We start from the raw sequence: 22,189 nt of genomic DNA, 5'->3' as shown, positions 1-22,189 counted from the left end.
GGTTTGCACAATGGAACACTCAACGACGATTCATCTCGGCTATCACCCGAATGCGCTTCAACCACGGAAGTTTTAGAAGTCACCTTTATCGCATCAACGTAGTGGACACACCATACCGTTCCTGTGATGGTCAGTCGATTCAGGACCTAAACCATCTCTTTTTTGCATGTGCTCATTACCACCAACAACAAAATGTGTTTCTTACAGCTCTGCTTCACGATAAGCAACAGTTACCAACCTGTGTAAATACACTACTGGCGACCAAAAACAGAAAAGTGTATACTATTATTGGGAACTATTTAACAACAACTTGTCTACAAATTTGATTGATTTTTTGTGAAATTATGTGATTTCAATGTAATGATGTGCAACGTCTATGTCTTTTATATGTATATGTATATATTTCACACTGTGACAATTACTTGTAATGAATTGCAAAGTTCAAACCAGCGTACTGTAATATCCAGGTGGCTGTTTGGTCTGTAACTGATCTAAAGCCAAATCAATTTTAAAAAAAACTTCATCTTCACAGAACTGGGATCTCTGAAGTTATACAGAAATATTCCCCACCAAGATAAAATTCCACAGGTGCGAATTAATGAACACTTGGAAGTTGATTTATCATTCACTTCTGTGTGAAAATGATTGCTACTTGAGCGCTGTGGTATTAAAACTTATTAGAACGTAAAGTGGTTGGGGCTGAACGAGAGCCGTTACGAGTCATCGCCTCTGTTACTCGGGGATTCCCTTGAGGTCACAAAAGGACAGCGTGTGTATTTAAACAACCATGGTAGTGGGAAGCGGCCCCATTCGCCAGAAGTATTTTCAGTGAACTGCACGTTGTGTGTCAGAGGTGATTTTTCTTTGTATGGATCAAATTCAAATAATTTGAAGTACCTAGTGCTGTTTGGTACCGAGCGGATGTAATAATTTCATGAATCTGAGAATAGTAACAGCTCGAGGTCTGCAAGTTAAGTATAAGTCGAACAGTATCCGGTATATCAAGTCGGTACGCGCTCGCGAGTTATGAGACTATCGTGTGCGTTTCGCTTGTTCTGAGCCGCAAAGAAAGACTAATGTTGATTGGGCCCAGACGGTTAACCTAATGACGCCCGAGTCGGAACTGATTACTTGAGCGTAGGCTTAGAAAATTGTAGTCTACCATTAGCGTCAACATTGTACACTCGTGCACGCATACGCGGTTGAAGAGGACATCATAATCCACAGCATCATTGCAGACTTTTCCAGGGACGTGAAGAAGACACTATGGCTGTACCTGGAGTCGACACCGTGACCATTCAACCCTCGCTCACCACTGTCACGATGAGCTTAGCAGTGGAGAGACAGCGGATATGCAATCTGGGGTGAAGGACGACTAGCTGCAAAGGATGAGTATGATTTCCATTTTAAGCATGTTTCCATAAGCGCTAATACATTAGGATAGGCAAATTTTCAATATGATTGTTTTAATTAGTCAGGCAGATGGCATGAGTATTGCTTTAGTTTATTTGACGTTGAATGCTTGGCCAGTGCTGGGGTGCATGACATAGCCCAGGTGATGTGTATATGCATTGCAGATAGATATAATAGAGGGAAAATATTAGGATTATGAGTGTTGGATTTATTTACTTGTTCAGTGTATTTCTGTTTTACTTTCATGTCATTTTCATAAAGATATATCGGATAGAGTTCCTTAACATCAAACCGGTTATACGCCCAATGCGTTGAAATAATTAGTGAGAGTTATATATATATGAATTTAGTCAAGTTACATTCTGTGCATATGATATGTGTGATTTCAGTAACTACAAGATGTGCAGTGGCAATGTGTCCAACGTTGTGTCAGAAGAGGGTCATTTAATTAAGCAAGTCTGGGAAAAAATGCGGAAATCAACAAAGGATATGTAAAATGAAGGGCTTGAAATGCCAGAGGGAAGAATTAGGGGCCAAATGTATGTAAATAGGAGATAAATGCCGTGTTATTGCTGGCAGCATTGTCTGAAGTGGGCGATAATTATCCAGCTGTTGAGTTTGCTTCAGAAAGCGTCAGCTGAGCGAAGAAATGTGATAAAATATTGGTTACCTTGTGTTTGAGGAATAATTGCGGCCGAGAGGCCTGCCTCCTTGTGTGAGCTCCGCAGCATTGTATGTGCCCTTCTGACAGCTGAGCACCGATGTTCCCTCGTGTCTCGTGAAATTAATTTATGAGATTCCGTTAGATCTCCCAGACCACTGTTCTTCCCTGCCTGTCAAAGAGTTTGATTTGATTTTCCAACAGCTAATCGAACTACGAGAGAGGGACATAGACCAGTTGTGTCTCTATTCAGACATATCCCTACGAAGTCTGATAACGTTGGGTTCGATTCACGAGATATATATTTTTGTATTTGTATACATTTTTTCCATGCATGTGTGTCTTTCTGTTGTTGTTATTATGTCCTGTGTCGTTTTAATTATGGATTTATCAGCTCGATGGCAGAATTTTGTTGGTAACCAGTTCTGCCTGGTATAATTTTGCATATGAGTGCGGGCTCATACAGTAGATTCAGTGTTATTTATAAGTTAGATAAGGAAGCCACCCCTGTGCCAAAGTGCTTATTATATATGTCTGAATATATCGGAATGTAAATATAGTGTGGTAGATAATGTACTAGTGTATTAGCATTCCAGGAACATCACATAATCAATTCCACATGAATGCCCCCGGGAAAAAAGGATTTTGTAACTCATCTGGCGCACCTACAAATTATTACGTAACGCGGATCAATTTCCCATGTAAATATATTTTGTAAATTTTTTTCGGGTCGTTGGCCGCTTATTTGCTTGATTTTATTAATGTCATGCATTTTTCTCATGCGCCTGTCACAGTTTAATGACCGATTGGGGTCTATAAATATAATTTAACTCGTCTTTTTATGGAATCAGTATGGACCGTATTTATGTTTTGGGACCAATAAATCCATGCTACCCCTTATAAATATTTCTCATTTCACGATATGCCTCCATTTCTCCAGTCCATATACTCGTTAGCATCAGTTTATTTAGAGATTTTCAGCCCATTTTCGGACAGCACAGCGCGCTCTACCTATTCCCTGAGTTAGTCTGGTTTAAGGACATGAAATGGTGTAATACCTCACACCCAGGTATATTACTAACTAAACCTAAATAACCTAAATAACATCGATGGATTCGCGTTCATTTTCAGAACACAATCGGAAATGTCCAAATAGGGGCGAAACAAAGCAATAACATTCCTCCAGGGTGGATTTTTATCGCAGTTGGACAGCTTCAGTATGGTGTATGTCCTCCGCGAGCATTTATCACAGCTTGGCACCTACGTGGCATGCTTTGTGTAAGTCGACGGAGGTCACGTTGCGGTATAGGTCCCATTCTTCAACGAGAACCTGTTCGAGGTCTTGGAGAGTTTGCGGTGGAACAGGACGCCCACGGAGTCTTCTCTCAAGTTTGATTTGATTTCCCAACAGCTGATCGAACTACGAGAGAGAGAGACATAGACCAGTTGCAGGATTAAGGTCAGGACTCGTGCTGGTCGTTCCACCTCTTGAATGTTCAGTTCTCGCAATACAGCTCTGGTGATATGCCCAACGTGAGCCCTGGCATTATCGTACATGCGTACGAATTCAGGGCCAAAACCGTATGCAGCAAATAACACATGCTGTAGCAGTATCTGCTTGATGTACCCCGCAGCGTTAAGATTACCACGGACGAAAGGATCCGTACAGCCATCAATACTGATGCCACCCCACACCATCACAGAACCTTGTCCGAATCGGTCGCCTTCCTTGACAATGTTTATCATGTACTGCTCACTACAGCGTCTCCATACACCATGACGTCCATCACGCTGTGTCAGGGGAAATCTGGACTTGTCTGTGAACAACACAGATCTCCATTGGCGAAGTTGCCAGTTGACGTTGGTACTGGAAAAACGAAGGCGAGCTGCGCGATGTTTCTGCGTTAAATGGGGCACTCGAACAGGACGTTTGGGTCGTAAGGGTACTTCTCTTAACCTCATCCTTACTGTCAGGTCAGACATCGTGCTTCCATTGACCCTCCTGAGATCTTGTAACAGTTGTCTGGCAGTTGCTGAACGATGCCGCAACGCACAGATGGTCAGATATTATTCATCCTGTGGGTTGTCATGCGTCCACGACCTTGTCCAACCCTCCTTGTGAAGTGGCCTGTCCCACTGTAGATTCCGCAAGCGGCTAATAACTGACGAAGAGACATTGAGATCCAAAGCAACACGACGAAAAGTCCATCCTTTCTGGATCAAAGTGACAGCCCTTGCGACTTGAACCTCGTAAGGATGTCTCATGTGATGAGCTGGTTGACGTACAACATGCTCAAATGATCGTTATAGTCTGTGTACCTCACAACGACACACGGACGCATAGCTATTCACTTCATTTTGAGGGGTCACCTGACAGTCTAATGCATGGCTACGCCTACATATGGAGTATCACTTCAAATTGACATACCTTAAGTAGCTAAGATCTCAAGGTATGCTGTACGACCATGGCAACCCATCTACCAAATTAATTTTATACCAGACGTTACAAGTCATGTTCCCCTAATTTTTTGATCTGTGTAATTTAAAATAAGTTATGCAAATTGTCTTGTTACACAAATGTTAATTTGGAGAGGAAGCTTTGCGCAACCTGCCACAAACATCTATATTCTTATCTTGTACAGGTCCTGAGATAATGATACCAAAATTTGACAAATTTATCAACGTGCAATCTCTCCTAAAGTTGTTAAAGTTAAATAAGTTAAGGCATCATTGCCTGAGTTCCCAACTTTAGAACGCTTTACCTATCGCTACTGCACTGAGGATGTCGAGGGGTGGAACGTTATACTAACACTACCAGTGGTCTCATAATACTCACCCCTCTACTGCTAGACGCCTTGCTCTTGAACTTGTGGGCAGCGAGGCAGTGCTGACCATGGAAGGAACTCGTCTCAGTCCACTTTATGTCACGTATGTCGATACATTCGTCGAAATTTCCCAAGTGGGTCGTGGCTCCTTGCAGGAGAGATGACGGCGGGAACTTCGTGGAGGAATCCGACACTAGAACATGAAATTCCAAATATAAGTGTCGCCCAAATACAATATAACGCTGACGACAGTGTAAATAACTGATGGGACAGCCAAGAAGCTCGAACACCGCAGGCCTGGTGTTAAATGAATGAATGAATGAATGAATGAATGAATGAATGAATGAATGAATGAATGAATGAATGAATCAATCAATCAATCAATCAATCAATCAATCAATCAATCAATCAGTCAATCAATCAATCAATCAATCGATCAATCAATCAATCAATCAATCAATCAATCAATCAATCAATCAATCAATGACTGGTGCTGTGGGAGAGAAGCTCAACCTGTAACGTGTACCCGTCATCGTAGAGCATATGGAGAATTTTCTTCGGTGTTGTGACCTGTGACTGAAAGGTAGGGGGCGATTATTGTTGCTTCACTCAAAGTCTGTTTGCTGTGGAATAGTACTTGTTATTTATTTTCTTTCTTTCTTTTTTTCTTAACTCGTTCACCCTCCAGAATTTAACATTCCCTCCAATTCAATGATGGATCCCACCTCCACCGCCTTAACGTAAGTACCCTGGAGCTTGAGACTTTGGTTCAGGGGGATACGACTGGGAAGGACGACCAGTACCTCGCCCAGGCTGCTTCACCTGCTATTCTGAACAGAGACCTTGCTGGGGAATGTGAAGTTCGGAAGGTACAGACAAGAATGAGTTAAGAAAGGGACAGTGGCTTTAAGTTAGGTACCAACGGGCACTTACTTAGAGAAGTGGGAAACCACAGAAACCACTTCGAGGATGGCTGAGGTGGGAATTGAAATCCCATACCGAATTTCGTGGCAGAGACTGGAATCGAACCCGGGGCTCTGTGGCTGGTATCTAATAACACTAACCAATACAGCACATAGGAGTCTTATTTAACTGTTTATTTATTTATTTATTTATTTATGCATTCGTTTATTTATTTATTTATTTATTTATTTATTTATTTATTTATTTATTTACTTATTTATTTATTTATTTGTTTATTTATTTATTTATTTATTTATTTATTTATTTATTTATTTATTTATTTATTTATTTATTTATTTATTTATTTATTTATTTATTTATTTATTTACTAGTAAATGTACCCGTGCTTCACTACGGTATTCTACAATGTATACGGATATCGAAGTAAACTGCTGTACATGAAGTGAATTAAAAGAATTTAATTGCATGTCTCTTGGCGTTATCCGAGAAAAAGCATAGGTAGGTCCGCAGACGTTGTTTCCAATGTAAAGTGCGAGTGGCAGAGTTATGATGATAACGACGGGTCCACTTGTCTGCCGCAAATCACTATGCGTAACGTCAGTTACATTTTGATGGGTAAATTTGTTTATAATCGGGGGCACCTATACCTAATGATAAAGATAATCAGGTAACAGAGTTTTTAAAAAATTGCATGCTCCCTTGCCTTCTGCTAGTCAAATCAAGAAGGGAATTATGCATTACAATGGTACACAGGCGTTGGAGAACTACCCTATTCCTATTGCTAGTTTAAGTCGATGTGGGGAGTACTGATTACAACAGCAGACGCCCTCCTGCTGAGAGTCAGTATTGATTTGTAAAGCATTAATTACAATGTAAGACACACCCCTTTCTAGATCGCTACAAATCGACTTAAATTAATAAATGTAGATCGACATACGGAAGTATATGCATAGTCACCTTCTTTTTACAGAATAACTGCTGCTAAACGGTGCATTCATATTGAAAAACGGATTGTATAAAAAGACGACTCTGGCCTCATTAAGCTATCGAAATCGCTGGCCCTATGGTATTTACTCGTATCTCATCTATTTAAAGGAAAGATTATTCTAGAAACGTTGAATAGGGTGAAATTTGTGTAAGGATTTCACACAGTGAAATATTTTTCAGATACTTATGCGACAGCTTCAAACATAGAATTTGACTGGGTGGGCCAATATTCGTGCAGAATTTGATGATCCCATCTTTTCTATAAGTGACTGAATCCATCAATTATACGTGTACAAAGTGCAAAATTTGGGTAAATCCAGAAATAGAGCCAAATTTAACATAAGGGATAGAGATACGACAAAAAGTCATAGGACCAAAGTTGTAGATCACTCCAAATTGAACGGAGATTGTGCCATTCGTTTTGTGATACGACTTACCGTTTAGCCACCAAATACCTTGAATTTAAAATTGCCTCCATATTTCGATATTTTTGGGCGGTAAAAAATAATTTTTTAAACAACTCGTAAATTTTCCATCATTTACAGGCAAAAAGCGATAATTTTGAAAATTTATGTTTTCTAACTCGTCTGGGAAATAGTGCTTCCATCTTGAGAGGGGGTTAAAAATTACGACTTTCAGGAAACGTTTAAGCCCATGAAACCTATAGGTTACCGTTCAGGATAAATATCACCGACTGTGTTCTTATGCAGATTTGAAACTCCCAAAGTGTCGCTCTCAGAGAATTTTGAGAGTTTTAGATTTTTCTAGGGATCCTGAAGTCATCAGGTTGTCTTGTACCAAGTTTTAAATTTCTAGGATGCCTAGAATGGCCTCATTATTTCACATCTGTTTTCATTTTTATGCCTTAATTTATATATGTATAGTACAGTATATATAGATCGCGCCAAACTGACTTCTATTTAGTAATATGGATTATATATTTCACCCGCTTCCGAAGTGGTTCTAGGGGCGTCTTACTCCCACAATGCGTTTTCCAGGTAGTAAGTCAAAATTGAAAGTCATACTGGAACATACACACGTCCATTACCTTGGGCATTCTTGACAATTTATTTTTTCACCCTTTCTCACACTCTATGCCAAAGGGGGGATTTTTGACAATTTATTTTTTCATCCTTTCTCACCTTCTGTGCCAAAGAGAGCTGAAGCTTGACTTTAAAAATCCGGAATGTTACTATTCATCTCAGCGACCCGGAAGACTATGGATTAGTCAGTATATTCGACTATTATTATATCTCACTCCCCCTCCCCCCAACAGGGACTAAATTTGAGTTTAAAAAATCGGGAGTGTTACTATTCATCTCAGCGATACCGAAAACTACGGCTTCGACACTACATCGATTATTTTTAAATCTGAATCCCTCTAAACCCCCCACCAGAAAGGGGGTTGAACTTGGACTTGTAAGATATCCGGGGTCTCACCATTCATCTCAGCGACCCCAATAACTATGGATTAAAAATTATTTTCGTTTATTTTTATATATCACTCTCCAATTGCCACCCACCACGAAGTGGGCTGAACTTTAAACCGCCCCTAAGGGTTCCTGGGGTGATCTACCCCCACGTGGTTTATCTACTGATACTAGAAATCCGAAGTGTACAATTCACCTCGGCGAAATCGAAAACTATGTATTTCACACTATTTTCGATTAATTTTATACATCACTCCCCCCTCGCCCACCACCCCAAAGGGGGATGAACTTATAAAATATCGGGATTCTGACTATTCATCTCAGCGACCCCGACAACTATGGATTCGACACTCTTTTCCATTATTTTCATATATCACTCTCCCATCGCCCTCTACCACGAAGGGGGCAGAACTTGGACTTTAAAAAATTCCGGAGTGTGACTATACATCTCAGTGATCAACAAAAGTATGGATTCAGCACTACTTTTGATGATTTTTGTATCTGATCCCCCATGACCCCCTGCCCCTAAGGTTTCTTGGGGTGTATTACCCCCACGTGGTTTGTCTCCTGATACTTAAAATACGGAGTGTCACTATTCATCGCAGCGATTCCGAACAGTATGGATTCGACACTATTTTCGTTAATTTGTATATCTGACCCCCTCACCCCCGCCCCTAAGGGTTCCTGTGCTGTCTTACCCCCACGTGGTTTATCTTCTGATACTAAAATCCGTGGTGTACAATTCCCCTCGGCGACCCCGAAAACTATGTATTTGAGACTATTTTCGTTTATTTTTATCTATCACTCCCCCCTCACCCCCCAAAGGGGCTGAACTTGGACTTTAAAAAACCCGGAATGTCACTATTCATCTCAGCGACCCCGAAAAGTATTAATTCGACACTATTTTCGTTAATTTGTATATCAGACCCCCTTGCCCCCCAGTAAGGTTTCCTGGGCTGTCTTATCCCCACGTGGTTTGTCTCCTGATACTAAATTCGGAGTGTACAATTCACCTCGACGACCCCGAAAACTATGTATTCGACACTATTTTCTTTTAATTTTATATATCAGTCCCCCCTCGCCCCCCACCCAAATGGGAGCAGAAATTTGACTTAAAAAATCCGGAGTGTCACTATTCACCTCAGCGAGCCCAAAAACTACGGATTCGACACTACTTTCGATTATTTTTTTACCTGATCCCCTAACCCCGCACTCCTAAGTCTGCTAGAGGTGGTTTACTCCCACAGTGCTCGTCTCCGGATAGCAAATAATAAGTGTTCAAAATTTGATTGAAATTGCTCCAGTGGTTTAGGAGTAGATGTGTCATTTACACACATACATACGTACGTACATACATACATACATACATACATACATACATACATACATACATACATACATACATGCATACATACATACATACATACATACATACATACATTTTCGTTTACTTTATTTATCACTCCCCCTCACCCCCTAAATGGGGCTAAACTAGGACTTAAAAAACCCGGTGTGTCACTATTCATCTCAGCGACCCCCAAAAGTATGGATTCGGCACTATTTTCGTTAATTTGTATATCTGACCCCCTGCCTGCCCCCGCCTCCCCTGAGGTTTCATGGGCTGTCTTACCCCCATGTGGTTTGACTCCTGATACTAAAAATCCGAAGTGTACAATTCAGCTCGACGACCCCGAATACTATGTATTCGACACTCGTTTCGTTTAATTTTATACATCATTCCCCCCTCACCCCCCACCCAGATGGGAGCAGAAATTTGACTTAAAAAATCCGGAGTGTCACTATTCACCTCAGCGAGCCCAAAAACTACGGATTCGACACTATTTTCGATTATTTTTTTACCTGAACCCCCTAACCCCCACCCCTATGGGGGCTAGAGGTGGCTTACCCACACAGCGTTCGTCTTCAGTTAGCAAATAATATATCTTCAAAATTTGATTGAAATTGCTACAGTGGTTTAGGAGGAGATGTGTCATTTACACACATACATACATCATCAGGCCCCCCTCGCCCCCCATCCAAATGGGAGCAGAAATTTGACTTTTAAAAAATCGGGAATGTCACTATTTACCTCAATTTTCAATTTTTTTTATACCTTGACCCCCCTGACTCCCCACTCCTAAGGGAGCTACGGATGGTTTACTCCCACAGTGCTCGTCTCCGGATAGTAAATCATAAGTGTACCAAGTTTGGTTGAAATTGCTTAAGTGGTTTAGGAGGAGATGTGCCATTTACACACATACACACATACATCCATTTTATATACATATATAATTCGCTGGGGCCATCAAGGACCACGTTAAGTCTTGTTGCATTTGACACTGAACTTGGCCTCATACTTTGTGAGTGGGCCTGCTTACGCTCCTCTGCCCAAGGGGCACGGTGTCTTCTCTTCGGCTGCTCGTCTCGGTTTAGCCCGTTCGTCAATATTTTCTTGCGGAAGAGATCTCTGTTAAGGGCGTCTTCAGCTGAGATATGTAGCATTTGCAGGTCTTCTTTGGTATTTCTAAACCAGGGAATTGTGGTTTTGGGGTTTGAATAAAAAAAAGTGAAAGATTTCTTTAGTTTACTTTCTTACGTCCATTCTTTTCAGATGACCGTAAAATCGTGCCCGTCTTTTTCTGATTGTGTCTGTAATTTTCTCTATTTTGCTGTAGACTTCCTTGTTGGATCTCTTTTGATGGATTCTATTTCTGTACTTTGATCCCAAGATTCCTCTCACAATTTTGTGTTCTCTTTCCTCCAGTTCTTCAAGGAGTCCTTTGTTGGCATTTAGAGACAGGGTTTCGGCCGCATATAGAACTACTGGCTTCAGAACTGTTTCATAGTGACGTATCTTGGTGTTTTGGGAAAGGCATTTTTTGTTGTAGATTGTGCGGGATGTTTAGTAGGCTATTTCCAGTTTGCGTACTCGCTCCTGAAGTGCTTCATTGTCCAATCCATTTTTCATGATGATTTCACCAAGGAATTTGAATTTGTCTACTCGGGTGATGTCCCAGTATTTTGTATGGAGTTTTGGTGGAGCCTCTTTGATGTTAGTCATTACTTGTGTTTTCTCAAACGATATCTGCAAACCAGTTTGTTCGGCAATTTCCTTTAAAATTTCAACTTGAGCTCCAGCGGTTTCTATGTCGTTTGAGAGAACAGCAAAGATCGGCAAATGCTAAGCAGTCTGTTGCTATCCCCTTGGATTTGGTTCCTATTCTCAATGGACTGTAGTTGGTTTCCTGTAATCTCACCCGCCAGGTTCTGATGATCTTTTCAAGAACACAGTTGAAGAGTATCGGAGAGAGCCCATCACCTTGTCGGACTCCTGTTTTGATGTCAAAGGGATGTGAGAGAAATCCGTGGAACTTCACCTTGGATTTTGTATCGGTCAGGGTGGCTCTAATTAATGCCAGCAGTTTCAAATCAACTCCAAATTAATTTAAGATGTTTAGCAGGACTTCCCGGTCAATGGAGTCGTACGCTTTCTTAAAGTCCACAAAGACAAACACATACTGCTTGGACATTAGTGTACAATATCTGATGATCGTTTTGAGATTTTGGGTCTGTTCGGCTGTTGAGCGACCTTTTCTGAACCCTCCTTGGTATTCACCTATTTGATGTTCGACTTGTGCTTCCAAACGCTCCAGGATGGCAAGTGATAGAATTTTGTAAGTCATGGGTAGCAAAGATATTCCTCTGTAGTTGTTGATGTTCTTCATGCTGCCTTTTTTATGTAATGGATGAATCAAAGCTATGTTCCAAACTTCGGGTAGTGTTTCTTTGTTCCAAATTTCGTCTATTTGCTCTTGCAAGTTATCAAGTGATTCCTCTGGGGCATATTTCCATAGTTCTGCTACTACTGAGTCATCCTCTGGCGCTTTGTTGTTATTGAGACGGGCAATGCGGCGCTTGATTTCATCTCTGTCGGGTGGTCTGGAATCTTGGTACCTGAGTAAGGGTTCCTTGGTCTCAATGGCGCTTTGCGGTTTAGAGCAATTAAGTAAATTCTTGAATTAATCTGCCAGAATGCTGCAATTTTCTTCATTTGACGTCGCCAGTGTGCCGTGGTTTATAGCCAGTGAGTTTGCGTTTGAAGTCTCTGTAGTACTCTCTGCTTTCATTCTTCCTAAAGTTTTGTTCTATCTTTTCAATGAGGGATTTTTCGTATTTACATTTCTCAGTTCTGAACACCCTAACTGCTTGGGCACGTTGGGCTTTGTAGGTTTCCCAATCATTTTCTGATTTCGTAGAGTAAAACTGTTTCTACGCATTGAGTCTTTCTTGGAGGACAGATTCGCAGGTACCATTCCACTAGGCATGCTATTTGCTTCACTTGATTTCTGCAACGTCTTTGGCGGCCCCAACAAGGAGACTCTTGGCGTTGTTAAAGTCACAGTCATTTGGTCTAGCCTTCTCCTGGAACTCCTCGACTCTTTGCCGAAGTTTATCATTGTCGAAGCGTGTGATTTGTTTGGTTGTTTTCCTTGTGTTTGCGGGAATTGGTTTGAATTTGATAAGAGATATATAATGATCTGAGGCCACATTGATTCCTTTCTTACCTTGACATTCATAATCTCAGGGCTGTTTCTCCTGGAGATTGCAACATGATCAGTTTGGAACTCTCCGAGAGCTTGGACGGGAGAACGCCAAGTCATTTGCTTTCTGGGTAGATGGCGAAAGTGGGTCGACATGACCTGCAGGTTGTGATTTTCGCAAATGGACACCAGTTTTTTGCCGTTGGGATTGGTTCTTTTGTGAGCAGGGTAATTTCCTATAACTTTCTTGTACTTCTGTTCACGACCTAGTTGGGCATTGAAGTCACCCAAAAGAAGCTTGACATGGTGTTTGGGGATTTTGTTTAATTTTTCATCCAGTGGGTCCCAGATATGATCAACTTCGTCTGGATCAGACTTGTTCTCATCGTTTGTAGGAGTATGTGCGTTAACTAGGGCGTAAGTTTTGTTCGCGCATTTAATTGTGAGTATAGACAATCTGTCATTCATAGGTTCGAATTTTGCAACCGATTTAAGGATCTTGGTTCTAACAGCAAACGTGGTTCCAAGCATCACAGCTCCAATGAGGATTCCTCTTTGCGCTTTGCTCTTGAAAAATCGGTAGCCTTCGGATTCAAAAATCTCTTCATCTGGGTACCTTGTTTCCTGTAGGGCCATTATGGATATCTGATTTTCGTGAAGATCTTTGATGAGGGTTTTCAGCTTGCCAGTTTGTGTAAGTGGATTTATGTTGAAAGTTGCTATAAAGGTTTTAGATTTTGGCCTGATTTTTTGACTCTTCGGGGTACACCGAGACGCTCCGACTCGTCCCTTGCATGATGTCGAGTCTCCCTCAGAATCCGAACGTGACTCGTGAGCTCTGGCGTTCACGACGAGGGATTTATCCCAAGATTTACCCCCTGGGGTATATTTCTGGAAATGTTTTGCCATCATGCTTTTTGACTTGACTTTGCTTTGGACGGGTACCCATCCTTTTACAACTAGGGTTGTTAGCCCTAGAGGTTGCCTCAATATGTTTTCTGGCTTCTGGTCATTTACCAGTCTTCGCCGTAACCCTGGCAAGAGACCAGTTTTCTTTCACGGTGGTATTTTATTTCCCTACTACCCTCTGACTCTGCTGGTGGCAGAGCCATCGAGCTTCCCCAATTCCAATGGGACGCGCCCGATTGAGGTAACCGGTAAATCTCCACACGGGTACATCCATTTTTATATATAGTAAGATTTATTTATTTATTTATTTATTTATTTATTTATTTATTTATTTATTTATTTATTTATTCTTTTTTGCTACCCGTTTTACGTCACATCACAGACAAGTGTCATGACAACGATGGTATAGGACAGAGATAGGACGTGGAACGAAGCTACTGTGCCCTCTATGGAGATACAGCTGCACCGTTTTCCTGGTGTAAAATGGTAAGTCGTGGGAAAACCATCTTCAAGTTTGCCTACAATGGGGTTTGAACCCTCTCTCCCGAAATGCAAGCTCACAGATCCTTGACCCAAACTGAATAGCTAACTCATACTATAAATATAGTGTTCGTTTTTGTACCAGCGGGCGAGTTAGCTGTGCGGTTAGGGGTGCGCGGCTGTGAGCTTGCATCCGGGAGATCGGTTCGAATCCCACTGTCGGCAGCCCTGAAGGTGGTTTTCCGTAGTTTCCCATTCTCACACCAAGCAAATGCTGGAGCTGTCCCTTAATTAAGGCCAAGGCCACTTTCTTCCAACTCCTAGGCCTTTCCTATCTCATCGTCGCCATAAAACCCATCTGTGGCGGTGCGACTCAAAGCAAATTATAGCAACAACATAACGTTTCTTGACCAGTCATTCTGGTGGGGAGAGAAGTCCATTCATATTGTCATTTATAACGCCTGGAAGGTATGCATAATCACTTAACGGCGTGGAGGATAAGTTGCCAGATTAACTCCTAGCCGTTCCGTGCAAATATATCCGTCGTTATCACTGCTGTGGAACGGGTTTTGGCCTTCTCAGGCTGAATATCCCTGTTGTGTGGGTTGCAAGGTAAACGGACTTATGTTCCTACAAGATATAAAAACAACTCGTATATGTCGTGAAAAATGTGCAGTTAGTGGTATGTTCGTAGACTCTCCGTCATTGCTGCTAAACATATCAAAATTACTTTAGATTCATAGAGCGTACTAAGTTCACTTAATTCCACAGCACTTTCAAAATGCAGTTTACTAAATTACGGAGAGAAGGTCACAGAGTTAGTGCAGCTATTCTCTCCAAAATTATTGTGTGTAATTCGGTTACAGTCGATGTCAGTTTCAAGGAAGGTGATACCTGATGCCTGAAAACCTTCCCGTCTGTTGACATTTGATAAAATGTTTGTACTCCGAGCGACGGGAATTTGGAACTATATATCGTAAACATGTATTGCCTGCCACGCAAACTTAATAGCATGAAAAAGGAGATGAAATGGTGCATACCTCAGATGGAATTCATTTTAGAGGGAAGATGTGTTTATTGATATAGTCATGGTCCCATTATCCCACCCACGCAAGTACATTTACTTTTAAACCCTAATGAAATGTAGCAACCCCCATTCTCAATTGGTTGAGCAGCTTCTAGCATTGCCTGTGGCTGACATATAAATCCGATATGACGCCAATCCCAGCAATCAAGAGAAAGATATTCTGTTAACAACCGTGCAGAATAAAATCACAACTAAATAGAACCTGTAAAGGTAATAATTTAGAAAAAATGCACTGTGGTCTCGATCTCGGAGTCCTAACTACCAGAGCAATTTATCATTTTTCCGCATGTAATTAATCCTGACCAATGGTGTAGTTGTTTTGCTTGTATACCTCTTACACCGGAGGCACTCGGTTCCACTCCCGGGCAGTCCAGGGATTTTAATTCTAAACTGAAGGCTGGAACAGGACTCACTAAATATTTTGGGACCATGTGAGGAGCTGTCTGATTTGAGTGAAAGCGAGCCCAGCGAAGAAAGGTAAACAGTAGGCTTATAATATCGTGTAGCTGACCATGTAGCACCGCAGTAACTGCAGGCCATCTGGACACACAGCAGCCACCTTGGCAGCCCAAGGATCTAATAGGCTGCTGCGTCACGAGTTTTGTCTCGCAGGAAGTGATATGGACCTCTTATCGTCACCGAAATCTGTGTGACTGCACATTCCTACACAAACCTGTTACAGATAAAGTTAATTTCCCAAATACAGGTGGATCATGATTCTCTTCTGTTTCAGTGGAAGTGTACCTCACTCCACACTCATAGCGACCTTCTTACACATTTTATTCTATATGTTCATAAAGCCATTGACTACGACAGGCATATCGAGACGAGCTATCTGACCTATGTATAACGAATGCTGAGGAGCGGCACGGGTCCTCTAGTCTATATATGAAAGGAGTTTACAAAAAACAGCTTTGGAAAATCTGTTCGTCCGTTCAGCTAGGTCGGTGTGTTTCATTTTTGTTTTATTCTCTCCGGAATTAGCTGCCGGTGAATCATGAGACATCGATGCATCTCCAGGTTGAGCTAACCTTGAGTAATCATAAAATCAAATCATTAAATGAATACTCCAATAATTGCAGGCGAAGGCTTACCCTAACCCGCAATACATTTTGTAATTAGCCAGTTGCTAAGCGACTAACACTTAAATTATTATTCTGGTATACAATTTGTTTACTAGGCCTATCTGTCAAGCCAGAGAGTAGACACTTCCTCTAATCATGGAACAATACAATTCTCTGACCTTCCGCAGCTTCTGAGTATATTTAACAGATGACAGAACGTTCCTAATAACTTATATGACCGAGCTCGATAGCTGCAGTCGCTTAAGTGCGGCCAGTATCCAGTAATCGGGAGATAGTGGGTTCGAACCCCACTGTCGGCAGCCCTTAAGATGGTTTTCCGTGGTTTCCCATTTTCACACCAGGCAAATGCTGGGGCTGTACCTTAATTAAGGCCACGGCCGATTCCATCCAATTCCTAGGCCTTTCCTATCCCATCGTCGCCATAAGACATATCTGTGTCAGTAAAGCAAATAGCAAAAAAAAATATATGCTGCTAATAGAAAACATGGACGTGCGCACAGACGGGAACTTATCAAGTCTACTGACCTTCTGTACGACCATTAACGAAGTGGAGGGAAAACCCTTGAAAAAGTGGTTGTCTACTTACCCGAACTAGTATTCATTTATGGCCAATTGAATTGTGTGTTGCACCATCTCGGGGAAGGTCGTTTCAAAGTATTAAAATGCATATGCGGCCGAATGCTGGAAGCTCAGAGAATATTGTATGGAAAGAAGTGTTATAAACCCATTTACAAATGAATCAGTTATTATATACCGGTGTTAAATGTTCATGAAATCATTGAAAATGGCAGGGAAAACATTATCACGACGAGTGACATACTCGTATCAAGACGATTTTTCTGACCTATTTTAAGGAATGCTGCGGAGAAGCCCGAGGCCACTAGTCTATGTATTAAAAGAGTGGAACATAAACAGCTTTGACCAGACCACCCGTCAGTTCTCGTGGACCGATTTGCTTAATGTTTGTTTTAATTTCGCCGAAATTAACTACCAATGAATCATCAGGCATTGATAGGTCTCTAAGTTCAGTTTAACTTTGAGTTATCTTAAAATTAAGGCATTAAAATTAAAGACCACTCCAATAATGGCAGGCGAAGGCTTACCCTAGTACATTCTGTACCTAGTGGATTGTACACAGTTAGTAAGCAATAGCTTACGTAATGATATCGGTGGAGCTAAAGGATGAGAAATGACGGCGACTTTAGGCAAACCTCCAATTTCTACCAAACTTGGTACACATATGACTTAATGCCATCTGGAGAGAAATATCATCGTAGTGACACACACCTAGCACCCCTAGAGGTGAGATAGGGACGAAGTGACGTAAACCTAATCGAAAACGACCTACATTAGTGTTCAATCCATTCATGAATAATGACAATCCGGATGACATTTAGGTCCAAGTTTAGCCACCATAAACATGAGAGGTGAGGAATTTTTAAATAGAGAAAGTCCAAAATAAGCGAAATTATGTTGGTATGTTTCAACATTGCTGCCAATCAAACATGATACACATATGACTTACTATGTGGAGCAGAATACTGTGGGAGTTATACACCCCCAGAACCCCTACGGGGTTGGGAGGAAGAGACATGTACAAATAATTGGAAACAAACAATATTAGTGTCGAATCCATTCTGTTCAGGGTCTCTGAGATGAACTGTGACACTCTGGATTCCATTTAAGTCCAATTTCAGTATCATCGACGTGCAGGTCGTGAGAGGTGAGGAATAAAATAACCAGAATGACTGAGATCAGCACAGCTATGAGGTTCTCTTGGCTGTTTGGTAACATTCCAGATGGGAGTTGCAATTATGTGCATCATACCTGGAGCGCGACGTGTGAATACGTACAGTTATCACTAATTTTAATAATTTGAAAAGATCAATTACTTCCGAGACAATCCTGACTGCCACGCGATTCAAACCATTCTAAAACTAAATTAAACACAAAATAATACCTCTAAAGGTAAAAATAGTTTCGTATAAACCGCGCAAGTGGCTGTCAGCTTGCATTCGGGGGAGAGTGAGTTCGAACCCCACTGTCGGCATCTCTAAAGGTGGTTTCCGTACTTTCCTATTTTCTCACCAGCCAAATGCTGAGGCTCTACCTTAATTAAGGCCGTGGTCGCCCTTTCCTATCCCATCGTCGCCATTGTCGTCTGTGTGGGGGCGTGAAGCACATTGTCAAGAAATATTTTCGTCAATTAACACTCAAAGTCACAATGAAGAAATCTACAGAAATTCCCTTGAGGCATAATTAACACGTAAAATCAATCAATCAATCAATCAATCAATCAATCAATCAATCAATCAATCAATCAATCAATCAATCAATCAATCAATCAATCAATCAATCAATCAATCAATCAATCAATCAATCAATCAATCAATCAATCAATCAATCAATCAATCAATCAATCAATCAATCAATCAATCAATACTGATACGCATTTAGGGCAATCCCTTAGGTGGCAGATTCCCTATCTCTTGTTCTCCTAGTCTTTCCCAAATGATTTGCAAATAAATTTAAAATTTATTGCCCCCTTGGTAAGTTATTCCAGTCCTTAACCCCTCTTTATATAAACGAATATTTACCCCATTTTGTCCTCTTGAATTCGAAATTTATCTTCATATTGTGAACTTTCCTACTTTCAAAGACACCACTCATACGTATTCGTCTTCAATGTCATTCCATCTCTCCACTGACAGCTCGGAACATACCACTAGAGGAGCTCGTCTCTTTCCTCCCAACTCTTCCCAGCCCAAACTTTTCAACAATTTTGTAACGCTACTCTTTTATCGGAAATCACCCTGAAAAATTCGAGCTGCTTTTCTCTTGAACCAAGTTATCCTGGTGAGGGTCCCATACTCTAGTTGCGGTCGTATCAGAGACTTATATGCTACCTCCTTTACATACTTACTACAACCTTTAAATACCCTCATAACCACGTGCAGAGATCTGCATCCCTTATTTACTATCCCATTTACGTGTTTACCCCACTAAAAGTAATCTGAAAAGTACACGGACAGCACATGGAGCAATTTTATGACAAGACACGTTATCTGATCTATTTATAAGGAATGCTGTGAAGCAGCACGGATGCTGTTTTATATTATGAACATTATTTATACAAAGTGTAACAGGTGGAGTACTTACTGGTTAGAGCCCATGTCTGCATACTTTGTAATTCTTTGTTGTAGAAGTCGTAATGACTTTTGCATGGTTCACTGAGGTTCAAGCTCGTTGCGGCGTAAAACCCAGATTTACTTTCGGTTGTCGATAATTGTGCTTTATAAATGATGTTTTGAATAAGTTTTTGAAGTGATAGAGAATCTCTAGAGGCATTCAGAGCAATCGCTATGCTGATAGGGTCAGTCCTCTGTGCTGATGACCGGCCTAAACACAGCAAGAGAAAGCAGAGACACACAAGACACCTGGATGTCATTACGAAGACTGTTCACGATCCAAGAATGTAACCTTCATACTATATATGTGGAGGGGGCAGGTAGGGACTTAACCTCGCCTGCTATTTCTGATCATTACTGATAAATATTACGATACACCTGACTCAGAATATTACGTTGCTCGATTGTGAATCTTATCTGCCTGATAGTTGAGATATACACCAGGTTTAATTTGTTCTGAAAAAGTTAGTATCCCATGATCTACCCTACCAGAAGTCTTGGACAGTTCTATAATGATACAGTACTTCCTGAATCTAAATATAATATCTTGCAGGAATTACTAAATTTGACCATCAATGCAATAACCTTTCCAGAACCAAATTGCCTTCTATCAAACCAGTTAGTAATTTCGCAAAGGTGAATAATATGATCAGAAAGTATGCAACATGTGTCAAGCTGAATGACCTATCATTACCCGTTTTATGTTTATCACCCTCTCCGCTTGTACACAGGTGATACTACAGCAACCCTCCATTCGTTTTGTTATAGTTCCTTAGTGCAAACATCAAATACATATTTCAGTATTTCATATGCGGCACTGTAAGTTAACTCATTGCCTTTAGTATATCCCCAGAAATCTTATCCATCCCAGCTTGTTTTATTGCTGTCAATGTTTGTATCTCTTTAAAATATATTTATTATCATACATAAATTTAAGTACTTCATTAATGATCCCTGGAATATCCTTCCCGAAACTTGCCTTTGCCTTAAAGTGCCTGTAGCTTGAAATTTTAAGTTAGTAGTAAGCTCAACCTATAGTATTGAAATCCGTAGTTTTATGCACTGGAAGTACTTAAGTTTTGTGTGAATTAATATATAGTGACGCTGGATTTAGAATGATAAACATGTAGTATTTACTGTAATATTTTCTTTCCATGGAATTGCCTGTTGTACTCTTGTTGTTTGTTTGTTTGTTTTTGTTGTTGTTGTTGGGTAATCATATTAATTATACTTTATTAGTACATTACTGTAAGTGACCATTGCCACCGAGATATTTCCAATTTGAAATGTATTTGTTAATAATAATAATAATAATAATAATAATAATAATAATAATAATAATAATAATAATAATAATAATAATAATAATATTATTATTATTAATATTATTATTATTATTATTATTATTATTATTATTATTATTATTATTATTATTATTATTATTATTATTATTATTATTATTATTATTATTATTATTATTATTATTATAATGCACATTCCCTTCCATTCTTCACTAATATTCATATGACTGCCAGTAATTTATTTATTAATGTTTTAATTCAGCTTCTTTCAAGTGGTGAAGTTAGGGCGACTCGCTTGGCTGGTTATCATATTATTCTTAGCTTAATTGTTTTGCTAAATTCAATTAAGTAATACGTTTCTTTAATGTGATCTTACTTCCTTCGTTAAATCACTGGTAGCACGAGGGACTCTCAGCCAACAACCTTAAGAACGACAGCTCTTGCATTATGTTACAGTACTGTAGAATATGGCTGCCCAGTTGGGTACAAATCTACCCACGCGAACGAATTTAACAAAGTGCTCAATGAAACATGTAGGCTTGTTTCTCTTTGTCTGAGGCCTACAACTCTTGTAAAAATCTACCAGATTGCATGGATAGCGCCACCAGATACCCTGTCAATGCAGAGAAAAGTAAACAGCTCCATCAGCAATCCCAGCCGCTATATGGTTATGCACAAGCAACCCCTAGATTGAGATCCATGAGAAGCTTCCTGAAAACTACTGAGGTCCTGTAAGCTACGTCTGCTACTGCAAGGAAACGAATGTGGTTTTCTCGACTCGAGAATATTTCTACCTAGCTTCTCCCTTCCTAAAGCCTCCCACCCGGGTATGAACAAAATTGGACTGTCTGCAGATCAATCAATCTTTTCCGTTCTGGAGTTGGAAGATCCAAAATAATTCTCCAGAAATGGCACCTCCCTGTCGATAACATTAACTGTGACTGCGCAGAACCCCAGACCACGAAACTTCTACTGGATTGCATTCTGCGCCCTGCATCTTGTATACTAGAAGATCTCCTTGCGACACCAAACGCTGTTGAGTTCGCACGCCACTACCGACCGTGGTGTAGTTTAATGTAAGATTGTCATTTGTGTATCCACATATTTTGTTTGTTTCTAACTCGAATAAATAAACTTTCACACAAATTCCTACTTCTTATTAACCTTCGAACCCTTTTAAATTTGTATATCTCTGTTGTAATAAAGGGGATCTTTACCATTCTTTATCGCTTTTAAACGTACATGTGTAGACCGTTCTATCTGTCAGCGTTCAGTCTGCAAGCCTCTGTGAACTTACTAAACGTCACCACATTCCTCTATTTGCAACTAGTGCTGTGGCCTCATTAAGTTCTATACCT

General features: G+C 40.5%; 1 protein-coding gene across 1 annotated transcript in view; it reads right to left on the bottom strand.

Annotated features, from left to right (window-relative positions):
• LOC136865955 (nose resistant to fluoxetine protein 6) overlaps positions 1-19,833 on the bottom strand; it is a 123,022-nt gene extending 103,189 nt beyond the window's left edge. Inside the window, exons 1-2 of the mRNA XM_068226573.1 lie at positions 19,502-19,833; positions 4,911-5,092 (exon numbers count right to left, since the gene is read on the bottom strand). Coding sequence (XP_068082674.1) covers positions 4,911-5,092; positions 19,502-19,790 — 471 coding nt within the window. The 5' untranslated portion in view covers positions 19,791-19,833. The remainder of the gene's footprint in view (positions 1-4,910; positions 5,093-19,501) is intronic.
• Between the last annotated feature and the right edge of the window lie 2,356 nt (positions 19,834-22,189).

Source organism: Anabrus simplex, chromosome 3 (genome assembly GCF_040414725.1).
Source record: "Anabrus simplex isolate iqAnaSimp1 chromosome 3, ASM4041472v1, whole genome shotgun sequence".
Taxonomy (NCBI): domain Eukaryota; kingdom Metazoa; phylum Arthropoda; class Insecta; order Orthoptera; family Tettigoniidae; genus Anabrus; species Anabrus simplex.
This window is presented reverse-complemented; position numbering and strand designations above follow the sequence as displayed.